The 16,239-nt window shown below is 45.9% G+C and overlaps 1 protein-coding gene across 1 annotated transcript in view; it reads right to left on the bottom strand.

Annotated features, from left to right (window-relative positions):
• EVI5L (ecotropic viral integration site 5 like) overlaps positions 1-16,239 on the bottom strand; it is a 41,548-nt gene that overhangs the window by 813 nt on the left and 24,496 nt on the right. The window contains exons 12-18 of the mRNA XM_056863127.1: positions 12,393-12,533; positions 9,247-9,375; positions 7,373-7,513; positions 6,981-7,139; positions 5,990-6,136; positions 5,167-5,262; positions 1,361-1,456 (exon numbers count right to left, since the gene is read on the bottom strand). Coding sequence (XP_056719105.1) covers positions 1,361-1,456; positions 5,167-5,262; positions 5,990-6,136; positions 6,981-7,139; positions 7,373-7,513; positions 9,247-9,375; positions 12,393-12,533 — 909 coding nt within the window. The remainder of the gene's footprint in view (positions 1-1,360; positions 1,457-5,166; positions 5,263-5,989; positions 6,137-6,980; positions 7,140-7,372; positions 7,514-9,246; positions 9,376-12,392; positions 12,534-16,239) is intronic.

The following is a 16,239-nucleotide window of genomic DNA, read 5'->3' as shown; positions in this document are numbered from 1 at the left end:
TCTCTCCCAGACAGATGACTGATCAGGGGCTGCATATGTTTAAACAAAAGGTACAATAGCATGCACTTCAGGTGAAACAGCAGCAAATGTGTAATTGAATGGCACCCTCCCCCCTTAGTGTGGGCAAGAGCTGGGCATACGTGCAAAAACTCAAAGCAGCAGCAACCTCACTCTTTAGACAGGATAGATGTCTAAAGATGACTCAGGCGGCTCATGAGGGGGAGAGCAGGAAGGGATGAGTCAGTGCTTGGCTCTTGTGGCCCTTTCTTGCATGCCCAGGGAAATGCCAATCACCACTTTGAGGTCAGGAAGCAATTTTTCTCCAGGCCAGATTGGCCAAGGATCCTGGAGGGTGTTTTGTGTTTTTTTTGCCATCTTCTGGGCATGGAATAGGGGTCACTCGGGGTGTAGGTAGGGGAAAGTAGTTATGAATTTCCTGCATTGTGCAGGGGTTGGACTAGATGACCTTGGTGGTCACTTCCAGCTCTTATGTTTCTATGATTCAGTGTGTATGTGAGGCAGATACAGCTACTTTTAAAATAGGGTCAGAGGTATTTCCTAGATCACATAGGTGTGGGGTGGCTGAACCATATGCCTTCCATCACTTTGTACAGTAAAATTAACCATCTCTGTGGAGCAAAGCTGGTGGTGAGAATCTGTGCATACTCTCTGCAGTCATGTCCTGGCAACCGTTGAAACTCATGCCAACCGACTGGCTTCCTCACACCTTAAATACTGACTTCTGCATTTTCTAAGAAAATAAGTAATTTTGTAAGTCACCGTCTGTTTTTGTCTGCTGTTCAGTTTGAGGCTCTGCACAGAAGCTGTGGTTCCCACATTTTTCAGGCCACCGCCCCCTTGGTTCCACAAACTCAACCCCAGCACCCCCTACCCTATCCTATAATAAGCATTATTCAAAATAGGGGTTTGCATGACTCACTAAAGAAGATAAGAACAATAAAATTTCAAAACAGTATCAATTAATTGCACATCTATTCAAAATCAAATTAAAACTTTTTAGTTGAAATTTATTTGATAAAACTGATGAACTTGATCCAGTGGTACCTGCTCTTCGAAGTGTGGAAAAAAATTCGGATAGTTTCCACCAAACTTGCCAGCATGGTGCCATCGCTTGATCTATTGTAAATTAGTGAACAACACAATTTAAGGGGCCCACTTCTAGTGCTCCCCTGCTGCCCTCTTGCCTCTTAGTGCCCCCCCTATGTAATCCCCCCCAGGGAGTGGTACTGCCCACTTTGGGAACCACTGATATAGATGCTAACAGATAAGGGACCAGGAACTGCCCAATGGAACCAATTCGTGGATTTCTCCATTCTCTCTCTCATCAGCTGGGGCTCACCTCTGCCTTGAGCTCGTCAATCTGGTCCTTCAGTTCTCGAATGTACTGGGAAGAATCAGAGTTGTTGAGCTGGCCCTGGATCATCCCTTCTTCCCTCTGTGGATAGAAGAAAAGAAGAAATGAGGAAGGGTCATGAGGCCAATAGTCAATCAATCAAATTTTATTTCTATACAATATCAGCTCTGAATAAAAATCAAAGTTAGGTTAAAATAATAAAAGTGAATGGTTCTGGGAGGGATGATTTGAAGAAGAGGAGGAAAGATCTTCTATGGGGAAAGGTTTTCAACCAGCTGTTTACGAATCCCACTAGACCGGAGGCAAAATTTGGCTACTTGAGTGGTTATCTCTTGAGAGGAGTTTGCTAAGAGAAGGAAAACTTTAGCATCTTCCGATCTTCCAGTAGAAAGAGTGTAAAATTGTTTGTACCTTTCCCCATAATGTGTGCATTATTTCAATGCATGGACCAAGAAGAAGAAGAGTTGGTTTTTATATGCCGACTTTCTCTACCACATAAGGCAGAATCAACCCTGCTTAAAATCACCTTCCCTTCCTCTCCCCACAACAGACACCCTGTGAGGTAGGTGGGGCTGAGAGAGCTCGAAGAGAGCTGTGACCGGCCCAAGGTCACCCAGCTGGCTTCATGTGTAGGAGTGGGGAATCAAACCCAGTTCTCCATATTAGAGTCCACCGCTCCAAACCACCGCTATTAACCCTTACACCAAAAAGAATCCTACGCCTATGCGGAATCCCCTTGCGTAAGACTTGAACTTTCTCCAAGCTTTTAGAGCTCTGCCAACTGAACCACTAAAGCTACTTATGGCTTTTAAAAAATCCTTTGGTAGAGAAGCTTTTAACCTAAGGCAAGTAGTAAAAATGAACAGGATGTTGTGGGTGAATAAAAGGCAGTTTCCAGATGACATAGGCCATTTACGCAGGGCTGTTTCCCCGTGGTCACCCCTGCCGACTGGCTAAAACAGCATCCGGAAAACATGGGCAAAGCATGTGGAAATGCGTGGGGAGAGCGAGGCGGCCTCTGGCGGTCGGGAAAGGCATGCATAATCAAAAGGAAGCCCTGAAGCAGTTGGCAGGGATGACTGGGAGGGAAACAGCCCTGCATAAATGGCCGTAGCCTATGTTTCCTGGTATGGATCACTGGTAGAAGAAGATTAAAGAACAGAGTAGGCCCCCATGATGGTAAATAAGAACAACCCCTAATCCAAATAGGTTAGGCTATTAGTGCTGATTCTTGCATGAGCTCTATATGTAGTTAGACAAAATAACAGCAGTATTTGGCTGACAATAAATATGAACAATGTCTGCAATATGTTATATTAATACACAAATGACAAAAATAACGAACACACTGAATATCATCACAATTAGCACATCTGCCTAGACAAATATGATACTAATATTAAATCCACAGGTAATCCAGTCCATGATCAGTTCATTTAGTTATATTGGACCCGCAAGTGTGACTCTTGATCTGGTCTTATCAATGCCGTGACCCGCTGTCTTGACAGGGATCCGGTATTCACCTGTATATGGACCGCACTTTTGCTGGTTCACATATTAAGTTTGAACCCATAAGTTCCCATTCAACAAACCTCCATTCCAGGACCAAGTTAAACCTCCTTCGAATGACCTCTATATGTAGGCAAAGGAAAAGGGAGAAAGAAGGGAGAACTCCAAAAACACTTAATACTCCAGTCAAGACTTTCTAAAACGGACACAGAAGGGGACAAGGCAGAACCTGTGACTCCCCTGGAATCATAGAGTTGGAAGGGACCACCAGGGCCATCAAGTCCAACCCCCTGCACAATGCAGGAAATTCACAACTACCTCCCCCCTACACCCCTAGTGACCAGAAGATGGTCAAGATGCCCCCCCTCTCATCATCTACCCTAGGAGTTGCCAGCGCTCATCAGGGAGACCTACCTCACCAACAACTCTGTACATAGCAATATCAGCCCCTGCATCTTCTTGGCCTGATGCCTCTCTTTTGTGAGCTTGACTGAAGGTAGAATCAGATTATTGCAGACCACGTCTCTCTGCTTAATAATGCCTACTAAAATTCATGCAATGTGCTGTTACTGCACCATGCATTTCTCTACTGTAATGTCTGTAATCATGGTTGTATGCTTATGTGTTCAGTTTGCATAATTGCTCTTCTGGAAAAGCTAGGCCTAAAGTATAAAAGAAGATTTGGAATATTGTGTATTCATAATGCACACATGGAAGCTTTGGGAAGGTTGGCATCGGGGGGCCATGAATCAGCCAGCTCACGCTGTCTGTGGCTGATACAGGCTTTCACCAGTAAGCAGCGTATCTTCGGAATTACCTTTCCGTTGAGAAATGTGGTATCTAGTTACTTCCAAGATCACAAGACCTAGAGCTGCCTAGAAACAACATCAGGCAAAATCTATAGGATAGTCTAATCAAAGTAAAGTATATCCCTAAAGTGTGATTGGGGCTTTTCCATGTCAATCTGCGTGTCAATAGCCATGGGCCTGCCCCCATATGAAAGCATAAAGATTTGATGCTTCCTTTGTCTCTCTGGTGAGTACCCTGCATCTTAATTGTGGGCTATTTCACCCCAGCTCTGTTGTTTAGCTAAATAAAGAACTGATTGTAACCTCCTCCTAATTGTCTTTATTGGACTCTATGAGACATTAGGCTTTTCACTACTTGCTGATGATATAAACCACGAGAAGGGAGATAAACCCCACAATGACATTACATCATGTGTTGCACAGCAGTAGAGATTAACTTTAGACCAGGGGTCCCCAACATTTTGAGCCTGTGGAATTCTGCCACAGGTTGGTGGGCGCAACTACAAAATGTCTGCCACAAGAGACAGAGCTTTCCACAAAATATCAGGACACAAGGTCACGCATAACCTTAACAGCAGCTGTTTATCATTTCAGGCAGAAGCTCCTGTTTAACAGGATGCCTTTTTAAATGAACACGCTGTTTACAAATATTTTCTTGCATATACACAGCTTACCTTCAGCCACACAGTGAAGATCCTTGTGCTGTGGTGGCAACTGCTGCTGAAGCAACTTTTTAAAAACCTGCACAGCCAATCAGATCTTCCATGATCAATCAGAAGCACTCCAAGACCAAAGCCACGTCTGGCCCCATCCACTTTCTAAAAACACTCGGAGGAAAAGCATTGGCGGGAGCCGTGGAGCCCACAGGCTGTCATGAGCCAGTTTGCATATTCTAATTCAATCTTATTGAATATCGCACTATTAATATTTATAATTTATATCAAAATTCCAAGACATGTATCCTATGACTGAAGAAGAAGAAGAGTTGGTTTTTATATGCCGACTTTCTCTATCACTTAAGGAAGAATCAAACCGGCTTACAATCGCCTTTCTCTCCCCACAACAGACACCTTGTGAGGTAGGTGGGGCTACGAGAATTCTGAGAGAACTGTGACTGGCCCAAGGTCACCCAGCTGGCTTCATGTGTAGTAGTGGGGAAGCCAACCTGGTTCACCAGATTAGTGACCACTGCTCATGTGGAGGAGCGGGGAATCAAACCCAGTTCTCCAGATTAGAGTCCACTGCTCCCAACCATCGCTCTTAACCACTACAACACGCTGACTCTGCGTGAAAGACTAATTAATCAACAACATGCTTTTGGTCTGTTGTGCTTAAGTCCCCACAGCTCCAAAAATCAGACACCAAGGATGAAGCAACGGACAAGGCCAGACACTCTTGCGATTCCGCTGCGGACAAGGAGCTGCTCTGGATCCAAGGCAGACTCATCGCTAGTCATCCTCCTGTGCTGCTAACCTGGATCTCCAGCTCAGCAATCCGCTGCCGCATCTCTGCCACAGCAGCCATGCTGTCAGCTTCCCGCAGGCGCGCAGCCATCACCTCTTCTTTGCTCTGCAACAGAAAAGTGCAAACCGATGGCGGCAGCCCCAGCAGAGTGCAAGCAAGGAGAGCAACTCTGGGCAGGGGCCAGAAAACAAATTGTTTCTCGTGGTTCCTTATGGCGGCTGAAGGTGTTATGAGTCTCATGAGGGATTGCCAAGCTGCCAGGGATTCCCAGAGACATACAGAGAGATCTCTGCGAGGACAGGACAGTGACAAAAGCCAAGGATGTATAACGGGTAGGATTCTCACCCCATCCTCTGAAAAAGCAGATCTGCAAACTGAAGTGTACCACTGCCAAGAAGAAGAGGAGGAAGAGTTGGTTTTTATATGCTGACTTTCTCCACCACTTAAGGAAGAATCAAACTGGCTTATGATCACTTTCCGTTTCCCTCCCCACAACAGACACCCTGTGAGGTAGGTGGGGCTGAGAGTGACTAGCCCAAGGTCACCCAGCTGGCTTTATGTGTAGGAGTGGGGAAACCAACCCAGTTCACCAGATTAGCCTCTGCCGCTCATGCAGAGGAGTGAGAAATCAAACCTGGTTCTCCAGGTAATTCTTACAGGTCCAAGGAATACTAATTGCAACAACAATGGGTTTTGTAGCTCTTTGGGGTCTTGAGCTGTTACCCTTAGAGTAGCAGTCTAGCAAGATTCACTCACTGCCACAGGAGAGTCACTCACTGCCACAGGGGAAGCAGCACTGCCCAGCTGAAGGGTATTACCACATTTCACTCACCTTACATTCAGATTCAGCATGCTTGCGCTTGGTCTCACTCAGCTGGGTCTGCAGTCCCTTGTTCTGTGCAGTGAGGTACTGGACCTTTTCATGCAGCCCAGCACATTCCTGTTCCATGCGATTTAGATGGTTGCTATGGATCTGATCCTGGGGATGAGAAATAAGGGTAAGCTCAGGCCCTGGCGCCCTGACATGGATGGCCCAGGCTAGCCTGATCTCGTCAGATCTCAGAAGCTAAGCAGGGTCAGCCCTGGTTAGTATTTGGATGGGAGACCACCAAGGAATACCAGGTTTGCTGTGCAGAGGAAGGCACCGGCAAACCACCTCTGTTAGTCTCTTGCCATGAAAACCCCAAAAGGGGTCGCCATAAGTCGGCTGCGACTTGACGGCACTTTACACACACACAGGCCTTGGCACTTCAGTGATGCCTGGCATAATGATGTCTATGGGTTCTGCCCCTTCCCCTGGCATTTTTTTAATATGCATGCAAATAGATATCCCACCCCTTCCATACACTTGCACTCATTGTTTGTATGTAAAAAGTTAGGTAACTCTTACATGTAACTGATGTTCATCAAGTGGTCACCTGGGCAGACGGGAATTAGGCACACGGGAATTAGGCACGCGCAAGCCAAACATGGAACATTTGTTAGCTCATCTGAGTATGCATTTGGTAGCTCTAACAGTTAGAGAGAGGGAGAGAATGCCTCACTCTCAAATGACCTCCTGAATGTTCTGCACTCACAGTTCCCACATGCGACTGCTCAGAGACTGTGACAACAAACCTGCTACAACCAGGACGTTTCCACTTCACTGGCTTCTGTGGACTTAGAAGAGCGTAACTATTTAGCATTGCACTGCTTGTGACTTAAGGTTAGACAAGGAACCTATGTGCTCACATTGCAAGCAGTGAGTTTTGAAAACATTTTCTAGCTGTAAGAGTAGCTGAATTAAAGAAGCTTAACTTGTTAAAAGCAGGCTTGACGCTCACCTGGGTTTCAAGCTCCACCACCCTCTGACGCAGCTCTCTGACCTCAGCCTGGGCATGAGTTTCACGCAGACGGAGGCTCATCAACTCGTCCTGTAGGTCATTCATAGTGTTCTTGCGAGGAGAGTCCTTCCATCGCCCCCCAGTGCGGCTCAAGTGGGCCTAGAGCAGGGGAGGCAGAATGCAAGCATTACAAGTCCATACACTGGCAAACGAGTATCCATACTGTGCCATTAGCTTGCCTGATACTGATATTAGGTTATTGCTACATGGTTTTACAGGACTAGCCTCTGTTTTGAAAGGTTACAATATGCCAATGGCGCAGCTGAGTCGATGGATTTATGAACAGAGTCGTAAGATGTTGCTACCTGGACAATTATTATCATAGAACGTACCTGCCAGTTGTCATTGAGTTCCTTCACCTGCTGCTGCAGCTCCCGGAGAGACTTCATGGCCTCGGACTCCCGCACATTCATAGCATTCAGTTCTTCTTGTAGACGAGCCACGTTGTTTTCATCTGGCAGCAAGCTGTTCTTCTGTAAAAGGGTAAAAGGTAAAGGTAGCCCCCTGTGCACGCACCGGGTCATTACTGGCCCATGGGGTGACGTCACATCCCAACGCTTACTAGGCAGACTATGTTTATGGGGTGGTTTGCCATTGCCTTCCCAAGTCATCTACACTTTACCCCCAGCAGCAAGCTGAGTGCTCATTTTACCAACCTCAGAAGGATGGAAGGCTGAGTCAACCTTGAGCCGGCTACCAGAAACCGACTTCCGTTGGGATCGAACTCAGGTCGTGAGAAGAGCTTTTGACTGCAGTACTGCAGCTTACTACTCTGTGCCACGGGGAGTTGGAAAGATGATTGAAACATTTTGGCCCGCTCCTGTGCCCAAAGTTCTGAATATTGCAAAGACTATAATGAACATTTTTAAATAAGCCACAAGCTGGAGAAACTCAGAGTAAAAAATATCCAGTCATCTGATGGGGTGTGGGGGGTGGGGATCACTACAAGTCGATATTCTCCTGCTGTCTTCTCATGGTAAATCTTGAAATGTACCTTGAAATGATAACATCAGTATTTATTCATGTCCCCATAAATACTTATCTTCAATAGTTTTCCATGAGATGAATAAATACTGATGAAATCTTGGGATGGGGAACATTCAGGGGGGGGGGAAAACTCCTCATGGAAAAGTGACTGAAAAAGGAATCTTGTAACTCTGGTCTTTTATGCATGGCTGTTTCCCTCATGGTCACCCCTCCAGCAATTTCGGGTCTTTGTTTTGATCACGCATGCCGTTTCTGACCGGCAGAGGTTGCCTCGCTCTCCCCCTGCATTTCCCTGCACTTTGCCCGCCTTTTCAGGGACCTGTTTTATCTCAAATTTGAAAACATGGGCAAAATGAGGGGAAACGCAGGGGGAGAGAGAGGCGACCTCTGACGGTCAGAAACGGCACGCGTGATCAAAACAAAGACCCAAAGTCGTTGGAGGGGTTAAGGCGAGTGAAACAGCCATGCATAAAAGGCCTCTCTCTTTTCCTTGGATTGTGCAAACTCCAGTTTTACAATCTTCATTTACATTAGCAACATAGAGAGGTTTGTATTAGAGAATCCAGAGTTTTAGGCTTAGAATCATAGAGTTGGAAGGGACACCAGGGTCATCTAGTCCAATCCCCTGAACAATGCAGGAAATTCACAACCACCTTCCCCCCCCCCACACCCCCAGTGACCAGAAGATGGCCAAGATCCTCTCTCTCTCATCATCTGCCTAAGGTCACAGAATCAGCATTGCTGACAGATGGCCATCCAACCTATTCTTAAAACCTCCAGGGAAGGAGCGCTTACCACCTCCCGAGGAAGCCTGTTCCACTGAGGAACCGCTCTGTTAGAAGATTTTTCCTAATGTCTAGATGGAAACTCTTTTGATTTAATTTCAACCCGTTGGTTCTGGTCCGACCTTCTGGGGCAACAGAAAACAACTCGGCACCCTCCTCTATATGACAGCCCTTCAAGTAATTGAAGATGGTTATCATATCCCCTCTCAGTCTTCTCCTCTTCAGGCTAAACATACCCAGCTCCTTCAACCTTTCCTCACAGGACTTGGTCTCCAGACCCCACACCATCTTTGTTGCCCTCCTCTGGACACGTTCCAGCTTGTCTACATCCTTCTTAAATTGTGGTGCCCAATTCCCTCCCTGGTAGCCCAGGCATCTCTTGGCTGCTTCCCAATACAGGCAAGTTCTCGTGCCGGCCCTTTTAGCAGATGTACCTTTTCCATGTCCAGCACTTTGTCCTGCATCTCCTTAAGGGCACCCAGTGTCTCAGACTCTCGCAGGCGCGACTGCTCCAGCTCCGTTTCCAGATGACTCACAAACTCCTCCGAGAAGCGGGGGTTTCCCTGCAAGGCATGAGGAAAGTTCATAACGCCCAAACGCTTCACCAATCATGAAATAACAGTTTTGTCTCTCACCTCTCTGCTGTGGACTACCCTCCGCCTGACCATTAAATTGTTTCTTTCAGCTTTGCACACAAGCCGCCATCCTTACACTCTGCCCGCTGTGCCTTTTGTGGCTTGCAACCCATTGACCCAGTAGAGGAAACAAAGACTCCTACTGCATTTCAACACTCTGCTGTTTCGCCCATTCTCAAAAAGCCTACCCTCCTGCTCCAGGCTACGGCCTGATTTCCTTTCTACCCTTTACCTTCAAACTCTCTAAGCGTGCTGTTTGCTCCCATTATTGGTATCCTTTCTTGACCCCTTAAAATCTGCATTCTGCCTGCTTCAGACCACTGAAATTGCTCTCATCAAAGTAACCAGCAACCTCCTCTGTGCCAGAGCCAAAGATCTGTTGTTTTGATACAGCTGGTAATTCTCTCCTGCTTCACACCACAGGGTTCCTCTTACTCTGTTCTTAGTTGGTTCTTTTTCTACCCATTTAAACACCCATAATTCACTGTTTTCAGACAAAAAGCGCTTCCTTTGCTTTCCCTCTGCCTGTCTGAGTCTGCTAAGGATCTTCCCTAGGCCCTCTTCCATTCTGTCTGTTCACACTTCCTTAGGGCAATTTAATCAAATTCTATGGCTTTCTGTGCTTCCTATATGCTGATGACACACAGTTCTCTCTTCCCCTCATCTTTGTCCCTCCCTCCAGGTCCGCACCTCCAATTGCCTTTCTGGTATTTCTGCATGGATTTCTGATTACCATCTCAAATTAGAATGCCTAAGACTGAACATCTCATCTTTCTCCCAAGCCTAACTATCCTCATACACTCTCCATATCCTTGACCACTGCCGCCATCCACCCTACAGAAGAGGCAGGAAGCCCTGGGTTTATCTTTGACTCTTTCTTCTGCTCCCCATATTCAGTTTACCTTGAAGCCATGTCACTTCTTTACAATACTACAAAAATTATGGACCTTCTCCTCTACTCCTTCAGTCAAAGTTCTGGTTCATGATCTCGCCATCTTTCACCCTGTCTACTGCAACCTCCTCCTCTCTGGAGTTCTGTCACAGCACCTTGTCAATCAGGCCAAATTATCACACCTTAGCTTTCCCCCCTCCCCCAAATCTAGCCATCAACACCATTCAACTCTCCAGTCATTCTTACCTTGTGACATCCTTTATTAAATATGGCTTCCTGTCTACTCTTCAATCCAGTGGGAATTCCCCATCCTCACTTCCCAACTCCTCCATGGACTTGCCTCCCCCACCTGAATACCAGTGCTGGGAGGCAAAAGCATGGGGCCTCTGCTCCACACCCTGTTTTTTGGCCCTCCAGGACATTTTCGGTTTGAAAATGGATGCTGAACTAGACAGATCATTGGTCTGATCCAACAGGGGCCTTCTTATGTTCTGAGCCCTTCTTGTGACTTTCACTTCTCCAGCATGGTATAGTGGTTAAGAGCGGTGGTTTGGAGTGGTGGACTCTGATCTGGAGAACCGGGTTTGATTTCCCACTCCTCCACATGAGCGGCAGAGGCTAATCTAGTGAACTGGATTTGTTTCCCCACTCCTACACATGAAGCCAGCTGGGTGACCTTGGGTTAGTCACACTCTCTCAGCCCCACCTACCTCACAGGGTGTCTGTTGGGTTGTTCCCATTGCGGTCTCACACACACAACTACTTTGGGGCTTCATTTTAATTATGCATGTATTTTCCGATCTTCAGTAGTCGCCTCACTCTCCCCTCGCGATTCCCACACATTTTCAGGATGCTGTTTTACCCTGAGTTTAAAATCTGCCTCAATCCTAAATTGAAAGCCGGTCTTGTGCATACTTGTCACTTTGGGTTTTTCTCCCTATGCCCATTCTTGCTTCTCCCTCCAATGTGTCTGTCCCCTCATTTAACCCTTCCCCTCGAAGCTATTGTTGAGTGAACTAGGCTGCTAATTTGGTCAGTTTCACACCTAGTGTGGGTCAGTTTCAGTTCTCAGCAGGATGACTGATTTTCCGCCCTCCCCTTACAGGCATGAAATCCTTTTTTTTTTTTTTTGCAAGTGCAAAACTACTGATGGAACAATGAATGTCACAATTGACCATGCAAGTGCTTTTATGTTCTTATGACCCCTGCATTGAGTTAAGCGGAAACAAATTGTTTGGGGGTGGGGGTTGTTTGGACCCTCCTCTGTTTTGGCTGTAAAATGGTCACTCGGTTCAGATCAAATGAAAGAATACCGCTGCAGGTCTGGTGGAAGCTGGTGATATATAAAAAAATACACCACAGCCAATTACAAAGCAGCGTTTTCAGGGGGGAAGGACTCACACGTGGTTCATTTTCGCTGGGGATACATAATTGATCACAAGGTACTCCTGGAATTTCTTCGGGGCAAAAAGCCCCTATGCATAGTGTTTTGATAATTCGACTACAAATACTGTGCAGTCGAGAGCAGCAGATCTAGCAGAAGCAGACCATGCATAAAAGGCCACAGTTCGAGAGAACCATTTTGATCCCAAAACAGTCTGCAAGCAAAGGAATAACTGTACACGCACACACATGCAGGCTTACCCCATTGCTCTAATCAAATCTGCATCCACTCGCTATAATTGCATTTCAGTTTTTAAAAGTGTGGGGAGAATGCTCATATGTAGTTTGGCCCTCTGAAATGGGCTGCAATTGGGCTGGGGCTGACCAGCAGGAACAAATCAATAGTTACACAGATAATTTCATTTTTCTAGATCACTTGTGTTTTTATAATACACTAGAATACACTTCTCTGTGCTAAGTTAGAAAGACAAATGGGAAATTAAAAAAAAAACAAGAGAAGAGAAGAGAAGAGAAGAGAAGGAGAGAGGTGTGTGATTGCCAGGACTGGTCTCAGAAAAAGCAACCAACCTAAACCAAACTAAGTTAGCCTGTGACTCTTTAATTTCCCCCTCTTCTTTAGTGTTTCATCTGTTAATCTTTCATCCTTCACCTGCTGGTCTTGCAGCTGCCGGATAGTACTTTGGGCTTTCTGCAAGTTCTCCGTGGCTGAGCAGCACTGCTGCTTCACTACCGCCAGCTCCCGCTTGATGATATAGTTCTCTTCGGCCTCTTGCGCACGGGTGACTTGACCCTGAATGGAAACGAGATTAGAAACAATTACCCCAAGTCAAGATCATCCATATGAAACTTCTCTATGACACAAATATGAGGAGGGATTATGTCAGAGGAAGAATTTGTTTGATGGTGGTTAGCTTAATATAAAAGCTTTAGACATTTCTAATTGTCATCCATGCTTCCCAAAACACAGCTCCAGTGCCAGATATATGTAGAGGATTGGGCAGATATACTTTACCACCTGATCCCCATTTTGTGACATGAAGGTTGACACAGGTGATTCAAACATTCAGAGGTATCTGTGGCAAAATCCTGAACAGATAACAAAGCCCACAGGGGAGGGGATAGTTCAGTTGAAAGTGCTCCCCTGCTAAATCTTCCCTTAACGCAACCCAAACACATGAAACAAAACCATATGATTTGTCCAACTCTATAGTCCTTCAGGATGACCAGAGCCTGAGAATTTACACCCCTGAACTTAGTTGCACGGCCAATAGGGATGGGGGCAAGTAAAAGTGAAGCAGGTTTACTTTTTTTTTTTTTTTGCAGTTTCAGTGATCAGAACCAACATGCACAACCAACACTGTAATTAATCCTCCGAGAAGAAAAGACAGTGTCATTTTTGACTGGCAAAATTCCATAGCAGGAAGAGTGGAATGTTCTTTGGCCACATGGCCCCTGTCCAGTGCAGTTTCTATCAGCATTTTAAGAATACTGGGAGAATCAAATTGCAAATCTCCAAGCATCGCAGCTAATATGACCCTAAGCTAGAATCCTTCTTAACCCACTATGCTTTCCATGAGAGCAACAGCTGGACATAGGAGGTATTTGCAAATGAGTCACCTCTTTCACTGGTTCCTGTAGGTTATTGTGATTGGATTTCCTATGCCTTTTTTTTTTTTTGCACTTTTGCATCATTCTGTTCTCCCCCAAATCCCCAGGCTCTTGCCTTCAAAGCCACCTAAAGAGGTTTTGTTCAGTTTCCACATCTACAGGATCAAGGTTTTAGTATGTTAAAGAAGAATTAGGATGCAGTACTCCTAGATTCTGAGTGGGAGGAACGAGAGTAGGTACCTTACAAGGAGGTAGGGGAGGAAACGAACCAAGATTTCTGAGTTCTTCAAACCCAAGCCCATGAGGAAATTGGCAACTGAGTAGTAAGAACATCATGATTCCTAGAATTTGGGCTCTGGGATATGTATATGCTTTCTGTCCACAAGAGATGCAATAACATAACTATTTGTCATCACACATAGCCTGTGAGATAAAGCTTGCCATCAGCGATATTTTTACACAAGGAACTGGTATCCAGACTTCCAAAATGATTTGCCCAAAGTCACAGGAAACCAATGGCAGAATAGTAAACTGAATGGGGACAATCCAAATGGCAGAATAACCAGCCACATACAGAGCATGTGATTGGCTTTCATATGATTTGTTTGAGTGGGGGGTCAGAGGCAATCTTTAGTGTGAGGCCCATGGTGGGTCGTGATAGTGGCATCCTTCTGTTATTACCACGGAAGACTAAGCAAGGCAGCTGTGAGTCACAATTTTCAACCCCATTTTGGGAAAGGAGTGGGATGTAGAGGGCCAGAGCAAAAAAAACTGACTGAGAAACATAACATCCCAAATGCGCTCTAGCCCAGTGTGAAAAGGTATCCAGCAGATTTAGATGATGGTTGAAGGCTGACTCACAGCTGTGAGGGATGACTACACACAGTCTAGTGCCGGAGAAAGTTTTAAAAAACATGCTATTAGTATGAGCAAATTTAGAAGAAGAAAAAATGGTTTTTATACCCTGGTTTTCTCTGCCTTTAAGAAGTCTCAAACGGGCTTACAATCGCCTTCCCTTCCTCTCCCCACAACAAACACCTTGTGAGGTAGGTGGGGCTGAGAGAGTTCGGAGGGAACTGTGACTAGCCCAAGGTCACCCAGCAGGCTTCATACGGAGGGGTGGGGAATCAAACTCGGTTCTCCAGATTCGAGTCCACCACTCTTAACCACTACACCATGTTACAACTGCCATAAAAGGGCTGCGGCGGCTGCTTGTGCACAGAGGCTCGCCATAGAGGTATGGTGATTCTTCTTGGCTAGGGCTGTGCATTTTTTGCCTCGGTAAATTTCGGGTTCAGGTTAAATGGACCCCCCCCCCTTTCTTTCTTTTTTGAAAACTGAATAAGGCAAATACCCATACTGGTAAATGGGCATTTTGGCTTTTTAAAAAGGGTTTTCTGGGGGGCGGGGATGGGTCCATTATAGTCAATGGGAATTTTTCAAAGTTCCTGTGGGGCATTTTTCGAGGTAAAGTTACCAATTTTTCAGGGTAGCTGCAAGGGACTCTCCCTCCATGAATCCCAAAGTTTGGTAAAGTTTGGGACAGGGGGTCCAATTTTATGGGCCCCTGAAGGGGCTACCTCCATTCTCCACAGGAAAGCATCATAAGAACACTGGGATAACGAGGGTTGGCAGCTCCAGCTTGGAGATTATGGGGGCGGAGCCTGAGGGGGTGGAGTTTGGGGATGGGAGGGACTTCAATGGGGTATAATGCCACAGATTCCACCTTCCAAAGTGGCCATTTTTCTCCAGGTGAACTGAACTCTGTTGCCTGGAGATCAGTTGTAGTAGCGGGAGATCTCCAGCTACCCCCTGGAGGGTGGCAACCCAAGGGATACTCCATTTCTCTACACTGTCTGCCACAATGGGCAGCATCTTTCACAACCAAGCCACTGCCTGGTTCCTTAACCCAGGCCTGCTAATCCAGTACCCAATAAATACTTTCACCAGGAAGAGGGAGAAATGCCATCTGGTGCTAAGCCGAGAACCATTTCACTATCCCCATAGTTGGGATAGTGTTCCAACACTTAGAATTCAGTTTTTACCCTTCAATCTCACCATGACGGATTAAAGGGTAAGTTTACTTAACCCCCCCGCGTTTGTTCTGAATACAGCGGTGAAAATAGTTGAAGTTCCCCAGTTGTAGAGGGTCAGAACTGTAATAACTGGTGATTTCCTTCCACTACCATAATATTAAAACTCACATATACATTACTACCACCAGGAGGGCAACTATCCCAGAGGATCAGACATATAGCACCCTCTCATGCTTGATATCCATACATTGGAAGCAACGTTACAATGCATCCTATGTCAGCAGAATACAACAGAAGCAGGCCTGATCCACACAAGTTTTGAGAGGTAACAAGAAAGGTATCAGACCCTAAACACATACACCCCTTTCAAACATTTCAGGACCAGAAGCAGGACACGTACAATCCCATTTCTTCAGTACCCCAGAGCCCTGAGAGATCTTAAGGAGTTCCACAGGGCCTGTAAGACAGAGCTTTTCCGCCAGGCCTACAGTTGAGGACAGCCGCGGATATTACTGCTGGCCTCCCTCCTCTGCCCCTCCTCTTATGTGTATAAAAGATCGACTTGAGGGGATGCCTGCCTGTTTGCTTGGCCAATATGATGGGGTTGTTGCGCCACCTTTGGATTTGATTTTAATTGGGTTTTATTATTATAAGTTTTAACATTGTTGGTATAAAATGTTAAATGATGGAACCTGCCCTGAACCGGCTTTGGCTGGGGAGAGCGGGCTAGAAATCACCAAATAAATAAATAAATAATAAAGTAAATAAGTACATGAGCATCTCAGAGTCTGCATTTTCATTCTGCAGTAATTTACACCATTCACACATGTCCCCAAGGGAAGTAACTACTAG

The sequence above is a fragment of the Euleptes europaea genome, chromosome 1 (genome assembly GCF_029931775.1).
Source record: "Euleptes europaea isolate rEulEur1 chromosome 1, rEulEur1.hap1, whole genome shotgun sequence".
NCBI lineage: Eukaryota > Metazoa > Chordata > Lepidosauria > Squamata > Sphaerodactylidae > Euleptes > Euleptes europaea.
This window is presented reverse-complemented; position numbering and strand designations above follow the sequence as displayed.